Genomic DNA, 20,771 nt, shown 5'->3' on the forward strand with positions numbered 1-20,771 from the left:
CTCACCGCTGCGGGAGGGAGGAAGACGGCGTCAGGGAGGCGGCCCACTCCAGGCTCCAGTCCTCCCTGCCCTCCTGGGCTGCACCCCCGGGGGCGGGGGCCCTGATGGGCGCGCAGGGCTTGTGGCATCTGGGGAAGTGTTGTCTGCACAGTCAGCATTCATTCCCTTCTCTGGGTGGCTCAAAGACTGTGACTACTCTGAAATCAAACATCCTGTCGGGTGTGGTGGTTCACGCCTGTAATCCCAGCACTTTGGGAAGCCGAGGTGGGAGGATGGCTTGAGCCCAGGAGTTCCGAGACCAGTCTGGGCAACAGAGCCAGATCCCATCTCAACACAAAAAATTTAAAAAAAAACCAAAACTGTCTGGGTGTGATAGTGCGCTCCCCTAGTCCCAGCTACTCAGGAGGCTGTGGCGGAAGGATCAACTGAGCCCAGGAGTTCAGGCTGTGGTGAGCCATGATCCTACCACCGCCTTCCAGCTTGGGCGACAGAGTGAGACTCTGACTCAAAACCAAGCAAAACAGAAAACAAAAAACCTCCAACAACAACAAAGCATCCAGATTAAAATGGAAGCATTCAGCCAATTCCCCAGATGTTTGCACGTTCCCTAGGCTGACTGTTGTCTATACTCGTATATGGCTAAAAAGTCAGGTCGGGGTGTGTGGACAGGTAGTGAGATGGACTGTCCAGACGGCTGAACAGCCACCGGGCTTTTTTCTTCCAATTGCATTATGTCCTTGGGTGGTTCCCGAATTTCCCCAACCCAGCACACACTAGTTCCTCAGCATCTCTCCCCTGATGCTCTGCCTCTGCTCTTGTAGCCTTCTGCTGCCCACTGGGCCCACCCCCACACCCCAGGACTCTTGCTTAGACCAGCCCCATCTGCAGTGGGCACCCTCTTTCCTGCCCTCTCCTCTTACCAGCATCCTTCCTGCCGGCTGTGGTCTCCGCTCAAGCTTGACCACCTGCAGACAGCCTCTCCTACCCGCCTCTAGGGGTGCTGTCTTCCAGGTACATGAAGCTCTGGCTGTCTGAGCTACCCAGGTGCTTCTGGATTCAGAAATCTGGGTTTGAATTCTGTCTAGCTCTGTGAGTTCTAGCAAACCACGTACTTCCTTTGGGTGGGCAAGATGGGGATGCTAGTACCTGCTCCGTACCCCAGGGATCCTTCCAGGATTAGGTTGGCAGTGGTTAGGACCCATCTACTCAAGAAGGGCATAATCTGGACAGCAGGGGCTGGGTCTTGCCTTGCCTGTGCCTCCTGTGTGCTTTGGGTACATTCGATACTTTGAGTGTCTGGTGGTGCAGCAGGGAGACTTACATTCAACCTTGTCGTCTTCCCTGCCATCGGGAGATGAGAGTCCTCCCTGGCACAGGGCTATCTGTCCCTTCTAAGTCCCCGAGAGTCAGCAGAAGGGCTGACTGTCTTCCAGAACCCTCTCTTGCCTGTAGGCCCTGCAAACCTTTGTGTTTGCTGCTCTGGCAAGATCTCAGACCTCAGCTAAGGAGCTGCTCCTAGTTTACGGGCCAGGTGGTCCCATATCCCCTGACTGTCATGGCCAGACCAGATCTCAGAAGCCTCCTGACTCCAATGTGGGCCTCAGTGTGAAGCAGATTTGAAGGGAAAGGAAATGGGTGAAGAGGTAAAGATGTAAGATTCTTACATATGTTTACTGGTCCAACACCTTCACAGATCCTGAAAAGGGGAAAAAAGAAAAGTCACTTCACATGCACGGTGGTGCCCTGAAACCTACTTGCTAGAAAAAGGGCTTTCTTGTCCCAGTGGACCAGTGGTCTCACCCCTGGTTGTACACACATCCCAGAGCTTTGAAACACTGCATGTTCCTAGATCCTATCCCAAAATTATTAAAATATTTGAGGAAATGTATATTATTAGTTTTAGTAAATTAACCAACCAATGACAAACTTGTCTACGGACTTTGAGCGGCACAGAGCTACAGCCTTCTTCTTCTTTGTTCCTTTTTTTTTTTGAGTTGGAGTCTCACTCTGTTGCCCAGGCTGGAGTGCAGCGGCATGGTTACAGCCACTGCAGCCTTGACTTGCTGAGCTCAAGTGATCCTTCCATCTCAGCCTTCAGAGTAGGTGGAACTATAGGCACACCACCACGCCCGGCTGATTTTTTGATTTATTGTAGAGACGAGTTCTCACCAAGTTGCCCTGGCTGGTCTTGAACCCCTGGGCTCAAGCAATCCTCTTTCCTCGGCCTCCCAAAGTGTTGGGATTACAGGCGTGAACCACCACGCTTGGCCCTACAGCCTTCTTCTAACATCCTAGTAGGGGCAACCCGACTCATGCTTGCAGAAAAGCCATCGTCACCCCAGAGATTGCTCATTTCTGCAGTTCTTCACCAGGCCTCCTCCCCTGACTTAGTCTTCCTGGGTGCCAAGTCTGACTCCAGTCCCTCCTGCTGTTCCCAGGGTGCTCACCGGCTCTCCTCGCCCTCCAGAAGGCGCCTGTAGGTGGCGATCTCGATGTCCAGGCCCAGTTTAGCGTTCATCAGCTCCTGGTACTCACGCAGCTGTCGTGCCATATCCTGCTTGGCCTGCTGCAGAGCGGCTTCCAGGTCTGCCAGCTTGGCCTTGGCATCGTTGAGGGCCACCTCACCCTGCTGCTCAGCCTCGGCCACTGCTGCCTCCAGCTTGGCACGCTGTGGGGAGTGCAGTTTGCAGGTAGGCTTTGGTGGCGGTCAGGGGATCCCCGGGATGGGGGTGGGGGGTTAGAAACACTGCCCCTCCTGGTGCGGACATTGCCTGTTGCCAAGCCGGGGATGGACCCCATGGCGGCTGCTCTCCCAGGCACTGGAGATCCTGTAGTTTGACGTCACCAGGTGCAGTGCGAAGCATTGCTTTTCTTTGGTTTCCATCCTCACTGACTTTGCCCTTCTTGATTTCTGCTCCCCCAAATCTTGGGGTCTGGCGGTAAACCTAGTCTTTCTGTCTCACCTCTCCCTTGGTCTGCCCCAGCCCTTTCTTTCCATATGGGAAGCTCTCCTTTTTTCCATATTTTCCTCCTTCAGGAAGCCTTCCGGGACTTAATCCTCCTTTCCTCTGTTTCTTGGTCTTGGTGGTTTTCTCACCTCATCAGACTTGGGGCTCCCCAGTGCTTGGGTCCCGCCTCCCCCCTTTCTGGGCCTTCTCTCATGTCCTTTGCTCACCTGAGCCTTGGCGTGCTCAATCTCTGCCTTCAGCCTCTGGATTAAGCGGGTCAGTTCGTTGATCTCGTTCCGTGTGTTGCGCAGGTTGTCACAGTGTTGACCAGCTGTCACCTGCATCTCTTCATACTGAGGGAGAGGAGGGCATTTTGAGGTTCAAAGGTCAAGTCAAGGCCACAGTCCCCACTGAGTTGGGGTTCTCAGGAGTCTTACCCTCAAGGATGCCCACATCTCTTCCCCAGCCTCCCCCTGCCCACCTTGGTCTGGTACCAGGCTTCGGCGTCAGCCCGGCTGCGCCTGGCCACCTCCTCATACTGGGCCTTGACTTCGGCAATGATCCCGTCAAGGTTCAAATCCCGGCTGTTGTCCATCTTCACGATAACCGATGTCTCTGAGATGTGTGATTGCAGCAGTTGGATTTCCTGTGTTAGAGGATCAGAGAGACAGATGGACTCAGAGTCCCATTCAGTAGCTGGCACTGTGCCACTGGGGGCCCAGGAAGTGGTGGCAGGGGCAGAGAGCTTTGCTCAATGGCCCAGAGAAAAGCAAGACCATCCAAACCAAGGGCAAAGAAAAAAATAGGACCGAGAACCATCTCAGTCTGACTTAGAACCTGGATGTACTTGGACACATCCCTTTAACACCCTACCTTGCTTAGGTGATTACTGAGACCTCGGAGACCTAGGAATGAGGTGGACGGGAGTGGGAGCCATGCTGGGGCTTAAACGTTTCTTTGGATTATCCACAGTGTGGTTGTGCTGGCCATGGGCCATCGAGAGCTGACAGTATTCTAGAGCACTGTGGGCTAGGAATTCTTGTATCCTAAGTCCCTAATAGAACCAGGGGGGTTGGAATTGGCCTGTAAGGTGAGTGAACCAGAGGGGGCTTTCCTCATCCATTTCACTCAGAGCTAGAATTCAGCTCTGGCTTGGTCTAGATCAGAGCAAAAAGATCACTTATGATGCAAAGGCTACCTATTAATTGCTGATTTGGCTAGTTAGGTCAAGCACACTTTTTTCTTTCTTTCCTTCCTTCCTTCCTTCCTTTCTTCCTTCCTTCCTTTCTTTCTTCTCTCTCTCTCTCTCTCTCTTTCTCTCTCTCCCTTTCTTTCTTTCGAGTTGGTGTCTCACTCTGTCACCTAGGCTGGAGTGCAGTGTCACACTCACGGCCACCCCAGCATCAACCTGCGGGGCTGTGACGATCCTTCCGCCTCAGCCTTCCAACTAGCTGGAACTACAGGCATGCACTACCACACCCAGCTATTTTTTGTGATTTATTGTAGAGATGAGGTCTCACCAAGTTGTCCAGGTTGGTCTCGAACCCCCGGGTTCAGACAATCCTCTTGCCTTTGCCTTTCAAAGTGCTGGGATTACAGGATGAGCCACTCCGCCCAGCCAGCACATTTTTTCTTACCTCTCTTGGCAAATCAGTTTTTCCAAAGGCTTCTGGTCAGTCCCTAGAAAATGACATTTCTAGACCCTGGTCTTTGATTGGTCAATAAGGAGTTGTATCATAGATCCAGGGGGTTTCTCTTAAACTGGAGTCAGCCTACTGAGAGGCTTGCTCACCTCGGCCTCTCCATTCACAGATACATCAGTGCGTGGCACTTGTAGGTTTGAGTGGGAGGAAAGGGATATGGTACCAAAGGTTTGAAAACATGCTGGCCCAGACTAGGCCCTTGGGGAGTCCATGCCAAGAACTGATCTCCTCAGATGCCTTAGAGGTGAGCCCTCACCTCCATGTAAAGAGTTTTCAGAAAGTCGATTTCCTGAATGAGGGCTTCCATGTTGGCCTCTAGGTCAGACTTACTCAAGAAAGCCGTGTCCACATCCTGCATGAAAGAGAAAAGGAGAAATACTCATGTCCTGGCTGCTGTTTTGCTTTCTACCTAGGCAGGGCCTGGGGATGGGTGAGAAGACTGGGCCACTTCCCATGGGTGCTCATAGGTGGCAGAGTCACTGGGTGAAAGACAAGCTTTGTGACTGTTGTTCTTCTCCAGACGAGAAACTCCCCTGGTGGCTGCTGGCTTAGTGAGAGGCAAGGAACATCTAGATAATCCAAGACCCTCAGGTCACCTTTTCCAACTTCTGCTCTCATGAGACCCAATCCTGAATAACTGAAGCCCAATCAGAGCTCCTTAGGGAAGCTGTCATGATCTCAGGGGTTCTGCTGTTTTGACGTGAGTGGTCTCAGACACCACAGAGCTGCCTGGGAAGTTTTCCTGGGGGTCTCGAGAACACCTGCCCACCTTGAAGAGAGGTTTGCCTGATCTGCTGTTGTCTCTTACCTTCTTCAGAGCCACAAACTCATTCTCAGCGTTGGCCCGGAGGACCACCTCCTCTTCATACCTGGGGTGATCGAGATTGAGAGGACAAATTCTCACTCTGAACTGAGGGTCAGTCACTCCCAATTCCACATTGACCCACTCAAGACCTCTCAGTCCACCCAGGAGCATGGTTCCCTGTGGCTGTCTGCTTGCTGCCATCCTCTCTGGTCTGTCTTTGAAATATTTTCTGACCCAGTACCCCTTGGTTTCTCCAAAGCCCTTCTACTTTCTCAGCCTGGATTTGGGATCTGGAATGCTGGTCCATTGCTGAGCTCCTCTGACAGAAATGACCACAGAGGAAGGAGGACCCAACTGAATGCTGAACAGGGGCACCTGTTTCCTCAGAAGGGCTTCCTCCTCCCTCTTCAATATAACAGCCTCCCGGCCCCCTCCCCAGGTTTGAAATGGGAAGCAGCATTCAATCCTGATCCTTCCAGCTTCCCTCGTCTGAGCTCGGGGACCAGCCCATGCCTGTCCTCAGTCTGTGCAAGTCCAGGTGTCACTCACTTCTTCTTGAAACCCTCAAGGACGTCCTGCATGTGGTTCCTCTCAGCTTGGAGCCGGGCCTGGTCGCTGACCTGCACCTCCAGCTCCCTCCGCAGGGTGCTGATGTAGCCCTCGAAGAGGGGCTCCAGGTTGCTCCGGACGCGCTTCTGCTCTTGGAGGAAGCTCCACTTGGTCTCCAGAAGCTTATTCTGCTGCTCCAGGAACCGCACCTAAATCCACAGGAGCAGAGGACAGGCGCTTGAAGTGCCCGAGGGGGCATCCGCCCCGAGTGATTCTCAGATGGCCGGCGGGGACTCAGTCATGTGCCCTTCCTCCTCAGACTCAGCAGGAGCTGGAAGGCAAGTCTGTGACCCCTCCACGCCAGCCAGTCTTAGGTACCAATGGAAACTTGTGGCCCACGACCCTTCAGCATCCTGTCCTCATCTAAGAAAGGGGCAAGTGGCTCATCGGGAAGTTGGAAAGACTGATCCTGCCTAGGATGGGGCCTGCTTGTATCTGAAAATGGATGCCCACCATTCCCGGTGGGGAATGTAAAGACATTCAGGGAGGGATGCCATTCTAGCAGGTGGGAATTCTCGGATTGGAAGTCCTACCCAATGTCTCGTCACTCCATCTGCTGAGGTGTGCTGAGCTGGACGAGAACTTAGAGAGCATTTGCTCCAATCCCTCGTTCTAGAGACGAAGAGACTGATCCTCACAGAAGTGACCCTCCCTTCTCAGACACAAAGCATCCCATCTCCATAGAGCCAAGGCTGTGGGGTGTCACCCTCCGTGGGCTATCCACTTGTCTCAGCCTGAAGACCAGGGATGACTGGCGGGCATCCTTCCCCCGTTTCCCTCAAAATGGGCAACTTGCCGAATCTTGACGTCCCTTCGGGGAGAGGGGTCTGAATTATTTGCTTTTTATACAAAAATGACTCGACTCCATTCTCTGCTTTCCTAAGTCTTAACAGATAAGACTACTTGCCTCAGAAATGATAGACCCCTCATAAAGAACATGAGGATCTCAAAGGATGAAACCTTTGGAGCACACATGGCTCCAGTCCTAATGCTCGCAACCTGCTTGGGAGGTGCTTCAAAGGGACAGATGGTATGCCTCAGTTTGCCCAGATGCTCTCAGATTGGGCTAGATGTTTCTCTTTTCTCCGGAGACATCACCACTGTCTCAGTCTATCCTCCATATCATTTCCTCTGCACAGTCCTTGCTGTGCAGCAGAGCAACCCAGAAATCCCACTGCAATGCCCTGGGTGGACACCTGAAGGATGGGGTCAAGGTCGGTTCTTCTAAGGGAAAGTGCACTCCGGTGCATTTCAGCTGTCCTCAGCCTAGAGCTGGACATCCAGCTGCTGTAGTAGGTACCTTGTCAATGAAGGAGGCAAACTTGTTGTTGAGGGTCTTGATCTGCTCCTTCTCATCCTTCTTCACCCTCTGGGCATTGGGGTCAATCTCCAGGTTCAGGGGAGTCAGCAGGCTCTGATTGACAGTCACAGCTGTGATCGATGGGGCTATGGGGACTCCAAGTCCTCCGACTCTGTAGCCGAAGCCAGGACCACCAAAGCCATAGCCAAGGCCACTGCCAGTCCCAAACCCCAGACCAACGGCACTGCCGGCCCTGAGCCCCAGACCAACACCACTCCCATCACCAAAACCAAAGGCTGTGCCACCACCAGCGCCAAAGCCGACTCTGCAACGGACGGGCCGAGGGCCGACGGCTGCCATCCGTGGTGAGTACGATCCACAGGTGATGACGCTCCGACTACCAAAGCCGCCTAGGCCCCGGAAGCTGGGCCCACTCCTGCAGGAGACGGTGCTGCCCCGGAAGCAGTTCAGGCTCTGGGGGGTCACTGCTGAGCAGGAACTGAAATTGCCCACCCGGCGGCCGGAGTTGACTCGGTAGGAGCGGCAAGACATGGTAGCTTCCTGGGCGAGAGCAACAGAGCAAGTGGAGAATAGGCGAGCTGGAGCTGGGAGTCCCTCTAAGGCCAGTGGATTGCTGTCACCCCTTTTATGTGTGTGGCGATCTGAGGCTTGGCCCTATAAAACCGAAAAAAGCCATTTGCAGGCATTTATGAGCTTGGGTAGTTAGCAGAAACTCTTCATGCTTATAACCTCCTTGACAATGAGCTAACTCAGACACACCTATTCTCATCAGGATGGGGCTGTACCATCAAACCCATAAACATTAAAAACACATCAACACATAAACATGACAGGCCTCTTTTCCCCCATCAGTCCACCACAATTGCCATTACGGGGACCTTAATTTGCTTTGGTCATAAACGCAATGGGCTTTTTCACTGCAAGTGTGGCTAACCACTGGAAAGTTAGGATGGTAACAGACCTAGCAGAAGACCCAAAGGGGCGCATTTATGAAGATATACCTCCCTAAAGAGAGGGGTAGTGTGTGCCAAAAAGAGACAGGGTCTGCAGAGCTCCAAGGAAGGAATGAAGTGGAGAGCAAACAGTCAGTCTATTACATCCCTGCAGATACATCAGATAATCAGAAAATACTTTGTAGTGTTTTATCTAGCCTCCACGACAGATAGGTTTGGCTGTGTATACAAGAGTGGAGTGTACAGTAAAGCTCATTTGGGCTAGTGTAGACACATCTTTGAGTTGAGATGCTCAAAGGATATTCATTCATTTGAGTTCATTCAACAATTATGGGTGGCTTACTCTGTACCAAGCAGTGTGCTTAATGCCCAAGGTACAGACTAAAAAGTGAGTCTCTATCCTTGTGGTAGTAGGGGAAGATATACCTTTTTTTTTCTTCTTTCTTTCTTTTTTTTAAAAAATAGGGTCTTACTCTGTCACTCAGGCTGGAGTGGAGTGGAATGATCATAGCTCACTGTTGCTTAACTCCCGGGTTCAAGTGATCCTTCCATGTCAGCCTCCTGAGTAGCTGGGACTACAGGCATGCACCACCACACCAGGCAGATTTATCTTGAATATGTCCAGCAGTTGACACTTTTGTGGCATGAATTGAGGCCCAAGCATTGTTAATGATTTAGTCTGTGTGGAAATTAACTACATGATTCTGTTTCCCCAAACTGTCAATGGGGCTGATTTACAGTTCTGTTCACATGGATTCCCAGAATTATTGATACATCTTGGGTTAGGATAGAGAGACACAAAGCAAGAAGCATCTGGGCAGAATACGAAAGCTCTCAGCAACTGGATATTGTTATCATGGTCATCAATGCAGCTATCCCAGGACCAAGAGACAGGCTGGTGTCTACCCTTTCTGTCTAGTGTAACTTGGGCCTGGGGGATCTCATATTTGACTAGATGCTTGGCGGTTCTTTGGGAGGCTTGGGATTCTACTTGGAAGGGAATGGGTGCTTTTGACCAGATGTATCCAGCTCAGATGAGCACTACTTTCTATTTCTAGCTATCAGCCATATGTCTGAGGGGGAAGACAAGCAACAAAAAAAAAATGCTAACAAGAGAACATTCTTGTCAAGGTCACTGGTGGCTCTGTATTAAGTTCAGTGGTCTGTCTTCAGCCTTCATGTCTTGTGACTTCTCAGCAGTACTGGCCATAGTCAGCCCCTTCCCATGAATCACTTTCTTTTGATTTCTAGACACTGAACTCTCCCTCCATCTTGCTACTCTTGTCAGTCTTCTTAGCTGATTTCTCCTCCGGTCCCCAGCCTCTAGACCCTGCAGAGTCTCTGAGACCTGTTCTCACCTTCAGACTCATTCCCTTGGTGATATCATACAGACACATGACTTTAAATGCTATCTGCCCACGAATGACTGCCAAGCCCTATCTCCACCTCAGAATCCTGCCCCCTGTACTTCACACATGCATTTCATCAATATCTCTGTTTGGCTATCAGACAGGCATCTCCAACTGAAGACAGTCGTTCCTCAGTATCCACGGGGGATCGGTTCCAGGACCCCTTGTGGATACCAAAATCCAGAGATGCTCAAGTCCCTGATATAAAATGGCCCGGAATTTGCATGTAACCTACACACATCCTCCTGTATCCTTTAAATCATCTCTAGATTATTTATAATACAATGTAAATGCTACGTAAATAATCTTAATACTGTACTGTTCAGGGAATGATAAGAAAAAAAAGTCTGTACTTGCTTAGCATGGACACAATACTTTCTTAGGAATATTTTCAGTCCGTGGTTGGTTGAGCCCATGGATGCAGAGGGCCAACTTTATATACAAACAATTCTCCTAATTGTTCCTATTCAATATGCCCTGCTTGCCAACCTTACTATCTCTGCAGTTGCTCAGGCAACTCCTGGAGTCATCCTCTGTCTTTTTTTCCCATATCCCAGATTCAATCCATTGGCAAATTCTCCCTTCAGAACATACCCAGACTGCTACTCCTTCCCACCATCCTTGTCTCCTCCCCACACCCCACCTAAGCCCATTGCTTCCCCCAGGATCCACTGAACCATCCTCGCAGCTGGTATCCCAGCCTCCTCCCGCACCCCTTCAGACTCTTCTTAGCACCAAAGTCAGACGATCCTTTGAATACATGCTAGAGCATCATGTCACTTCTGTGCTCAAAGCCCTCCCATGGTTTCCCAGAGTCAGTGCCTCGTAGGATGCTCCCCCTTCTCTGACCTCACTCCCTCCACCTGTCCTGCTGTGCACTCTGTTCCCTGCTCCTGCCTTCTGGAGGTCCATCCGATAGGCAGGAAGATTCTTGCCTCAGTCCCTCACCTCCTAGCTGCTTTTTTCCCCCCAGCTAGCCACCTGGCAGGTTCCTCAGCTCTTCTAGGGCTTTGTTCATAGGTTGCCTTCTTTTCCCTCTTGGGGTTCTGACCCCACGTTCTGCCTGGCTTCCTGTCCTGCTTCCTTCTCTCCCCAGCACTTGAGCCACCCAAGGTCCTGCCCCACATGGGTTTGCCTGCTGGCCATCTGCCTGGCTAGAGCAAACACTGCAGGAGGCAGGCTTTGCCCGTGCTTTTTGTTCTCCTTGGGTCCTCAGGGCTTAGAGCAGTGGGGCATGTGGTGGGCATGCATATTGTTTTGTTGAGTGAATGAATACACTGCTAAGACTAAAAGCAGGAGGAGAAGGGAGCAAGAAGTATACAGAAGAGAAATTCGGGCATTTGGTTTGTAGATTCTTCAGGAAAAGGAGGCTCCAGGCTCCCAAATGGATAGGGCTGGCCCTGGTCTGGGAGAGGACTGCGGTGTAGACACTTGAGAGCACACAGGAGAACCGATCCAGTTTGCCCTCCCGCTGCAGCCTCTTGGGGGGTCTGAGTCCAGCTGCTGGAAGGAGAGGACATTCTACTTCTCTGAGACCAGCAAGGGGTTCCAGAAGATTGGGGAGGGGACCAGAAAACCCCCTGTGGAGGTGAAAGGGGGAGGGAATGGGAGGGATGGCCTAGAGCTCATCAGTTGGGAACAGAAGACTTGATACCGATTTTGGAGTCACATGGACTGGGGTGTGACCAGTGTTGCTACCGACCAACAGTGTGACCTTGAATACTGAGGCACCAAGAGCAGGGTGGTGGCAAGGTTCTGCTCCAGGCGCTGGTGCTGCATGTGGAGTGCTTATCTGTAGAGGGCTTACAGCCAACCCCACAGCTCACTAGCAGCCAGCCTGCTTTTTACGCTTGCCATGTGCTGGCCCTTTTCAATAATGTTACTGGTCACTCCCCATCCGTGGTATACCAGTGACCTTGGGACATTGTTTAGGCGCTAAGCCTCAGTTTCCTGGAATTACACCTTCTTCATCCCATCTCAAGGACAAAACGTGTGTTACCTTGGCTGTGCACTGTGGGGTACCTGGCAGCTGGCTGGGCTCTCCACTTCTCCCTCCTCTGTCCTCCTTCCCATCATCCCTTTTCCTCTCTGTTTTGTACAGCCTCCCTTCACTCCTAAGCAGTCACCCTTGTTCCCGCCCAGCACCTGCCCCTTCCCACTCCAGGATCGTTCAAACCCCATGAGCCATTCCCAGGCTGTCCCATGTCCCAGCTTCCCTCAACCCTGACCAGGCAGGGTGGGGCGGGGGTAATTGGGCCCAGTCAAGCAAAACCTCTGTTCCGGGATGAGCTGTCGCTGTCAGCAGTTTACAGCTCTGATGTGTTATTTCACCAGACGACGCATCATACAACCCTTGGCTGGTTTTTAGGGGGTGGCAGGTGCAGAGAGAGGGAGGAGTTGCCCCGGCAACTCTGGGCTGGAGGTTTTGCTGCGGCGACAGTTTCTTCTTGCTGTTGTCAGTCAGTCTGAGAGTAATCCTCTGATCTGCCCGCTGAGCCCAGGCTCTACTGTGGTGTCACTGTGTGCTGGCTGCTGGGTCATCACGATGCTATCTGCTGAGTCGGGAGGAGGGAGAGATGCTGAGGAGGGGAAGGGAGGGGTAGAGGTATGAGGGAGGGGCCCTCCCCACTTGGCCTAGCAGGGTCTGGGAGCCCTGGGTCCGCTGTGAATAAGGCCGGGTGTCTGCGTGGGAAGGAGAGAATGGGGAAGCCCCATGCTGAGAAGGCTTCCTCTGCTTGCCTTCCGTTTTGCCCCAGGACAAGTCTGTGCTGGAGAGAGGGCCTGGCTGGGGAGGTTCTCATGCTGAGACCTGCCCCTGCTGGGAAAGGAAGCCCAGGAGGTCCCCCCACCAACCCTCCACCCCCTCCATTTGCAGGAGCCAGGTGGGGAGGGGAGGCTGAGCCCACCCTTGCCAGGACCACCTGCTCTGCCCTCTCACATGAGTGAACACACCTCCCCAGGGAGATGAAGCGTCTTGTTTGGCCTTCCAGGAAGGATGATTTTTTTTTTCAGGTTGAATTCAAATGCTCCACACAGCTGTCATCTGTCCAAAGTGAAAATGTTACTCTTGGTGGGCGTCTAGGTCAGTTCACCTCTTTATTGGGTGATGATGAGTGCCCGACATGGCACTTAGGTATGGAGAGGGCTAGGACAGCTTCTCCCTTCTGTGGGTTTAGTGACCCCCCCGAGCTCCCCGTCTTGGCTTACGGTGCCATTTCTGGAGCCTCTGCCCCAGTCCAAGCCCGTGCCAGGATTCTTTCTGGGTACTGATTGACCCTGACTGGAGAATGGCAGTAGTGGGTGGGGCCACAGATGTGATTGGTGTGAGGAAGGGCCATTGGGGATACCCAAAGGGCCAGGGGAGAAAGGAGGGAAATTGTGGGGGAGAAGGGAGGCTGGGGGAGGACGCAGGAAGGAGAGGGACAGGACACAGGACACGTTCTGTGGGGACAGACGCAGAAACGAGATCATTCCAGGTCCTCTCATGCCTTTTCAAGCTGGCCCCCATCTTATCCTGGCTGGGATGCTCTGAAGAGGCTGGGATCTGGCTTCTCCAGGCTGAGTTGAATGCGATGAGGCTCTGCCTTGGTGCAAACAGGTCTCTGTGTCTTGCTGAGGACAGGGACTGGGCCTCCTGCCTCCCAGCATCCAGTGCAGGGCTGGCCTGAGGAAGTGTTTGCCAGGTTGAGTGGAATGTGGACGCCTACCTTGAGTCATCTCCTTCTAGAGAAGGAGGGGAGTCCCTGAGGGATTCTCTGGGTGGAGGGGTGTGTCCCGGCTTCTGTGCTGAGGTCCCCACTCCTGGGGTGAGCTGTACATATCCACGGAGCCAGGCAGACGCTCACCAGCAGCCCAGACACCTTGGAACCGAAGTCCCAAGGGGACAACCGCCAGGCCTGGAGCTCACTTCACAGTAGGGTGGGGAATCTCCCTTCCCTCTCCTCCTTTCTTCACACCTCGGTCAAAACACTGAAGACATGGGGAGTTTCTGGACCTTGGGTCCATCTAGGGGATGTAAGTGGGGGTCGCCTTGGGATCTCTTGTTTTTTGCTGACTCCGGGACAGAATGTCCCTGAGTTATGAGTCAGCAGTGAGCTTAGCTGGCACCAGGGCCAGTGAAGGCATCTAGTGGGAGCCCGGGCTCTCAGGCCCTGGGGCCCCGGAGCCCCTGCCCTCCCTCCCTGTATGTGAATGTGCTTTCCTGTGTGTCTAGTTCCCACCTGATGATGCTCTACCAAGGGCCCCAGTGAGCTTCCTACTCCGATAGTTCTTCCGCTGTCAGGACTCCGGCTTGCCTACCGCCTCTCCTGGGAGCTCCCGGGGCCTCATGACTAAGGTGGGACCCTCAGGTCTGTCTCCCGTGGCCCTCACAATCCTCACATGTCGTGTTGCATTCCAGGTCTGTATTTCCTGCTAGACTGTAAGCCCCATGAAGTGTGGGGCCAGGGCCTCATTTCTTTTATTACAGCCTTATTGAGAAATAATTTACATGATGATGCAATTCGCTTATTTAAAATGTGGAACTCAACGGCTTTTGGTATGTGTAACTACCACCACAGCCAATTCTAGAATCTTCTCATCACCTCTGGAAGAAACCTTCTGCCACGACACCTGGAACTCCTTCAGCCCCTGGGCTCAAACCATCCTTCTGCCTTGGCCTCCCAAAGTGCTGGGATTACAGGTGTGAGCCACCATGCCTAGCTGGACTTTCCTGTGAATGGAATCATCTCATAGGTGGACGTTAGTGACTGGATTCTTTCATTTGGCGTAATGTCTTGTTCACCACTGTATCGCCAACCCCGGGGTGGCCTGATCCATGGCAGGTGCTTGGTAAATATAGATTGAGAGAATGAAAAAGTGAAGGAAAGCATTTCTGGAATATGCTGCCCATGAATAGCTCTAGACAGCCTCTCTGACCCCCTTCCTGGGCACATTGTTAGTGGCTTCTTATGGCTTGTATGCTCTTTGGCATTTGTTATTTATGGTCCCTTTGTGGGGTGGAATGTTCCTTCAGAGTTAAGAGGATGTCTTAGTCATCCTGGGATCACCAGCCTTGGATGCAGGGCTTGGGACAGAATAGGTACTCTGCGGGAAACTGGGGCAGGGGAAGTCATCCCAGCTCTCAGGAAAAGGCAGCCCTGGGGGAGAAAGCCCCTGAAAAAGGGCTGTTTCAGGGGATTAGTAAGGCACAGAGAAGGATGCCGAGGCCTTGCAGAGGGTGAACTTGCAGCCACCCAATTTCCAGGTCGTGGGGCTCTCTACAGGGGGAAAGGAGACTGACCCTCCTCCCTCGATGGGCTACCACTGTCTTCACCTCTTTTTCCGGGCCGGGACTATCCAGGCACTGGGAATGGTCAAGGACAGGGGACAGAGTCCAGGGCCTGAGAGCTGCTGAGTCTAGACATGACAGAGGACCCCATGAGATTTTTTTAAAAGGATGTAGCGAGGTGTTTATGTTCAACAGACATGTGGTTTTTGATGTGGCAAGTGAATTGAGCAACATTGGGCTGTGATGTGGTATAGTTTGTAGGTGTGATCTGTATGGAGCCATATTTATTTCACCAGCCACCTGCAAATCACTTACATGTTGTTTTTCCTTTTGAATAATAATTTTCATTTCCATTCCCACACCACACCTCCTGTCCCCAGAGACTCTGCTCACGGGTCCCCCCCACAGTCTTATCACACCCCCCTCCCCGCAGAGCAAGATGAAGAATGCTGTTTCTTGTAGCCTATAAGCAGAGTGAGTTTATTGGGAACAGACAAGCTCAGATGCTCATGGCAGAGGCCTTGGCTCCTGGGTGGGTGGGGATTGGTAGGAGGGGCTTCTGGGAGCTGGAGTCAGCCCAACTTCTCCCTCTCCCTCTCCCAGCCCCAGGCCCTGGGCCACAGCCCCCCAGATGGGCTTGGCCAGCCCCACATCACCGCCATGTCAGACCTGAACCAAGAGGAACAGAAGGGGAGGGAATGAGAAAGGGCATCTATGTACAGAAGGGGTGGGCAGAAGCCAGGTTGGGGCAATTCCATGGGGTAAATAATGTCAACTCTTGCCTGTAAGCATTCCATGCCCCCTTGCCCTTTGTCCTGGGCATTTCCCTGCTGTCAATCCCCCCACCATGTGAGTGCAGGAAAAAGAGCTATTTTCTTAACTTTCATAGTCTGAGTTCAATATACCTGAGCAAGTACATCTACTGCCCAAGACCCCCTCTAGATTTTCTGTCCTGAGGGGACATTGGCAGGTCTTCCCTGATTCTAAAATCTTGGCATGTGTCTTTGGGATTCAGAATGGGATTCGAGATGTCTCCTTTGGATGTTTGCAGTAGTGCACATTCCAAGTGGTATTAGAATAAGTTCTCTCTTTGTAGATGCATGAGAGCTGGAAGTAAGGGAGGTAGGGACCCTGGGGTGGGAAGGGGAGTCTGACTTTGTGGGGAAACTTCCGTGGGGTAACCCACAAGGCCGACTGTGATGTGTCCACTTGCCTCTGGGAGCCATGGCTGTTCTCCCAGCCTGCCTCCAGTCCAGGCATGACATGACACACTCTCCGTCTTTTCCTCCCATCTCCACTCCCAGGGCTCAGCTTGGAGTCTGCACACAACTAAGTGAGAGGGGTGAGGGGTGCCTCAGCTCCCGGGGAACACTGAAGGGGATTTTGAGTCGTATAGGAAGGCGAGGTTTTGGAAAGTCTTTGTCTTCAGCCTGGTGGGGGTGTGACATCTAGGGCCACAAGGCTGGACCCTGTCCCCGGGGTTTCCAGCCTCAGGGCAGCGTTAACACTGGCGACTGGAGGGGCTGCTCCCAGCCACCAGCTTTGTGTTGGAGCTCCTTGTGCCCCCACAGCCCAGCAGCCCCTGGGGCTCACAGGGGATGTAAAGTTCACCAGTGCCCATCACACTGCAGCCTCCGCTGCTCCTGAGGACGCTGGTGCTCCCAGGGCAGTACTCGGTCCTCAGCAAAGGCGTGCTGACCCCACATGGCTCATACAGGATGGCGCCTTTGGAGCTGCTTACGGCTGTGGAACAGGAGGGATCACTCTAAGGATACCTCCATTCCAGCCACCAGTGCCCATGTGTCCCCACCCTGACTGTGTGAAGTGCTCAGAAGGTCCCAGTGTGTCTCTCCTCTTCCCCTCCAGCCCTGGCAGGGCCAGATCTGATGTCTGCTTCACACTCTGTTTCTACTTGCCCTCCTCCTTCCTGAGTCTGCTTCTTTTTTCTTTCGTTGGAGTCAGGGTTTCACTCTGCCACCCAGGCTGGAGTGCAGTGTCACGATCACGGCTCACTGCAGCCTCAGCCTCCTGGTGATCCTCTCATCTCAGTCTCCCAAGCAACTGGGAATACAGGTGCGTGCACACCTGGTTAATTTTTTTTTTTTTTTTTTTTTTAGCGACAAGGACACGCTAAGTTGCCTAGGCTAGTTTCGAACTCCCGGGCTCAAGCAATCCTCCCAACTTGGCCTCCCAAAGCACTGGGATTACAGGCAAGAGCCACCTAGGAAAGCACATCCTCTTGTCAGTGTGGTGCTTTGAGACTTCCGAGCCCTGAAGCACTGGAACTGTGCTGTAAATCTGCTCCTAGTTCTGACTCCCAGGAGGTGTACGGTAGCCTGCAGGAGAGCTTCTATGCCAGCCCGGGACCTCATGGCCGGCAAACCTCTTCCTTTGGAGTGGGGGAGGCATCAGAGTCTGAGTGGGAGTGATGTGGGCTCTCTATGTGAGAGTGATCAACCCCCAAGACCCCAGAGCCCTTGGGGTATGGCTCAGTTACTTACAGATATTCACGGGCCCAATGCCTTCACACAGCCTGGGGATAAAAGGCAAAAGAAGACAGGTAACTACATCAGAGGGAGGAAGGCCCTCAGAGGTAGTAAAGGCAGCCTCTCCCCTCTCCCATCCCGGCCAATGACCCCATTAGCCACGACCTTTGTGCTGTTGTGGGTTTTCAGTGCCATTAGCCACGACCTTTGTGCTGTTGTGGGTTTTCAGTGAGGACGGGTGGTAATAGCAGCAACCACCGCCAGAGGGCTGGGTGATGTCCACACCTGGCGTCTCGCCCTCGCCAGCCTTCCTGTGGGAGCTCACCTGTGCTCCTCGCCCTCCAGCAGGCGCCTGTAGGTGGCGATCTCGATGTCCAGGCCCAGCTTGGAGTTCATCACCTCTTGATATTCCTTGAGCAGGCAGGCCATGTCCTGCTTGGCCTTCTGCAGGGCCTCCTCCAGCCCCGACAGCTTGCACTTGGCGTCGCTGAGGGCCGCCTCGCCCTGCTGCTCGGCCTTGGCTATTGCACCCTCGAGCTTGCAGCGCTGGGGAGGGCAAAAAGGCATCACTGGGAGTCCCGGAGCCCTGAGCCCGGGTCCCAGAAGAATAGAGAGAACCTGGTGGTGGTCACGTGCCAGGTTCTCACTTGCTGTGGGTTTCATTCTAGGATTGTGACAGCTGATTTCTCCAGGGAATCGGGACTGATTTTCTGTCTAAAATACCTTGAGGAGATGTGAGATTTTCCTCTTAGCTATGCCGAGCAATTTCTTGGGGCCTAGTAGATTTCAAACGCCTTTGCTAGCCTAGGAGAATAGAGTGGGTGTGGTTTCATTTTGACAACTCAGAGTCACCTTGAACTTCAGTATCGTAGCATCACAGCGTCCTTGGGTTAGAAAGGACCACAGAGAACATCTTTTCTCTCCTCAAGTCTGGTTAAGCATCTCCGACAGTAGGTCCCCTAGCCTCTGTGGGAACCTGGCTATTTCCTGCAGCTGCTCAGCTCTTTTGTGGAAAGGGCTTGGTTCCTCTCAAGAGAGGCAGTACACGGGGACTCTCCCCGCAACAGCACTCGCAGGAAGGACCGACCCCACCCCGCCTGGTTCACAAGAGGGAGTTGACCTCGGATGGGTTCCCATGGCAAGGAGGTCTTCCCGGCCTCACCTGGGCTTTGACGTGCTCGATTTCTTGCTGCAGTCGCTGAATGAGCTTGCTCATTTCCAGGATCTCGTTCTTGCGGTTGCGGAGATTGTCACAGTGGTTCCCGGCGGTCAGCCTCAGCTCCTCATACTGCGGGGGGGGGGGACACTCAGAGCGGTCAGAGCCCCAGGCCGCACACAGCCCCCTTTCACCCTCCCCCCCTCTTCTCCAGTGACTTCCTAGCTCTTGGGCTTCTCGTACTTGTCCTGCTCTCTGATCCCTTTGCATTTCTGGGCAATTTTGGGGTCCTTGCGAGGGCTGCCCCTGAGTCCCATCTCACCCCCCAGCTCTGAGTCTTCAGGCTTGTCCAACCCTTCTCCAAGCCCCATGAGCCCCTCCCCTCTGCTTGACTGTTCTGCGTCTGGTCCATGTCTCTCTGCCCCAGGACCCGAGGTCTCCCGGGGGCTCGTCCTCTTTTTGATGTTCCTCTGGACCTCGAAAAGGGTTTCTGTGCTCTGCCCGGGTTGCCTAACAGACCGAGGACTGAGGTCAGACCACGACTGCCCATCAGGATGAGTCCATTTGTATGTTTTTCCCTCAAAATGGTCAAGACCAAAATGCAATGTTATACCCTATCTTGACGTGTCACTTAAAAAAATTTGTTTTTGCTCGCTGAATCCAATTTCTGTATAGGATGCATACAGATTTCGTTTATAGATTTTTTAAAAAATTAGCCCACTTTAGACTTTCTGGTAGTAGCTCTGGACGGAGTCTTGCCCAGAAAATATAAAATGAGAGATAAGGGCATAGTCATGCTCTTTGACTTTTTTGTTATTTGGCAACTGTGGGGAAGCCTGCAGTTGCTTGATAAATACTCACTCTTCTCTTTTTCTTAAAACAGAGTGCTGCTTTTAGTTGAGATGACAGTAAGCCCAGATAAGAGAATATTTCTCAGACTCCTAAGAAGTGAGATCTCTGGCCATTGCAGGGTAGGGCTTCTAAGAAATCTCTGTAAAGTGGAGAATGACTCAATGGAAATTTCCCCCTCTTTGTTCCTCTTCCTGACTACCATGGGTGTGAGATATTGGAGGCGTCACAACTATCGCGGGACACCATGAGTACACAGCATGTGTTAAAGCACATGAAGATGAAGCCCATCTTAGATGGCAGAATGAAAAGCTACAAGAAGCCTGGATCCCCGATGGTGTCCTGGAGCCTTGTGTCATCCTGGGCAGTCTACTTTTGTAATTTAAGCTATCTGAGAAAAATATGAAGACTGAATTTGTTTTAACTATTTTTAAAAATTTTCGGACCCTCATAGCTACGTGGAAGAACAAGAGAATTGCCTCTATGACTCTGACTCAGAAGGATGGAAAACGAGATGGCTGTATCCCACCTGAGCCCACCTGACTGATGGGTGACCCAGGGGCAACCAGAGGAGGGGCCAGCCAGGTGTGAAACCTGGCCACAGAGTGAGTCACTGGGGCTGACTCCAGGCTAGGGTTTGATACTTCTGATCACCCTATCTCCAGAAGATGAGCAGGGTACCTCTTGGGTCACTTCCTGGGCAGTGGTTCCTACTACCTTCAGAACTGTCCAAAGGACTTTGTACATCTCTGCAGGTGTGCTGCAGTTCAGCCCCAAGTCACTTCTGCATCTGATCTCAATCTCCTTCACAGTGAGCTGCATATGCATATGACACCTCGCTAACTAGCTGCTGTGTCGGCTCCGACTGATCCTCAGCCAGGCCCACCCTCCCCCATTCTCTGCCACTGAAATCTTCCTTGTCTTTCAGGATCCGATCAAATGACAGCACCTCTGCCTTTCCAGACACAACGTGTTGCCTCTCCCACCCAACTCCCTTAACCCTCTGCTCTACCTTTGCCATGACTTCCTGCCTCCTTGTGTTGGGTGGGTAAGCGCACCCTTCCTGATGGTACTCCCTCGACATTCTCTATCCTCATCTGGTCTGTTGTCTCCATAGTGTGTGTCATCGTCTAACATATATCCCCTGCACATATTTGTCTTGCTCATTGTCTGTCTCCCCCACCCGCTGCTCAGGTCCCGCATTTGCCTCTGTAATGAAAGTGACATGAAAACAGGGACTGCTGGCTGCTCTGTTCCCTGGTG

General features: G+C 52.6%; 2 protein-coding genes across 2 annotated transcripts in view; both read right to left on the reverse strand.

The window, feature by feature from the left end:
• Positions 1-7,959, reverse strand: part of KRT84 (keratin 84) — an 8,680-nt gene extending 721 nt beyond the window's left edge. Inside the window, exons 1-10 of the mRNA XM_021713561.1 lie at positions 7,366-7,959; positions 6,006-6,214; positions 5,460-5,520; positions 4,908-5,003; positions 3,430-3,594; positions 3,176-3,301; positions 2,448-2,668; positions 1,588-1,696; positions 986-1,050; positions 6-128 (exon numbers count right to left, since the gene is read on the reverse strand). Coding sequence (XP_021569236.1) covers positions 6-128; positions 986-1,050; positions 1,588-1,696; positions 2,448-2,668; positions 3,176-3,301; positions 3,430-3,594; positions 4,908-5,003; positions 5,460-5,520; positions 6,006-6,214; positions 7,366-7,917 — 1,727 coding nt within the window. The 5' untranslated portion in view covers positions 7,918-7,959. The remainder of the gene's footprint in view (positions 1-5; positions 129-985; positions 1,051-1,587; positions 1,697-2,447; positions 2,669-3,175; positions 3,302-3,429; positions 3,595-4,907; positions 5,004-5,459; positions 5,521-6,005; positions 6,215-7,365) is intronic.
• An 8,559-nt stretch (positions 7,960-16,518) lies between these two features.
• Positions 16,519-20,771, reverse strand: part of KRT82 (keratin 82) — a 12,188-nt gene continuing 7,935 nt past the window's right edge. Inside the window, exons 6-9 of the mRNA XM_008060397.1 lie at positions 18,666-18,791; positions 17,829-18,049; positions 17,519-17,550; positions 16,519-16,760 (exon numbers count right to left, since the gene is read on the reverse strand). Of these exons, the coding sequence (XP_008058588.1) occupies positions 16,519-16,760; positions 17,519-17,550; positions 17,829-18,049; positions 18,666-18,791 (621 nt within the window). The remainder of the gene's footprint in view (positions 16,761-17,518; positions 17,551-17,828; positions 18,050-18,665; positions 18,792-20,771) is intronic.

Source organism: Carlito syrichta, unplaced genomic scaffold (genome assembly GCF_000164805.1).
Source record: "Carlito syrichta isolate Samal-C Ts95f unplaced genomic scaffold, Tarsius_syrichta-2.0.1 Scaffold304602, whole genome shotgun sequence".
Classification (NCBI taxonomy): domain Eukaryota; kingdom Metazoa; phylum Chordata; class Mammalia; order Primates; family Tarsiidae; genus Carlito; species Carlito syrichta.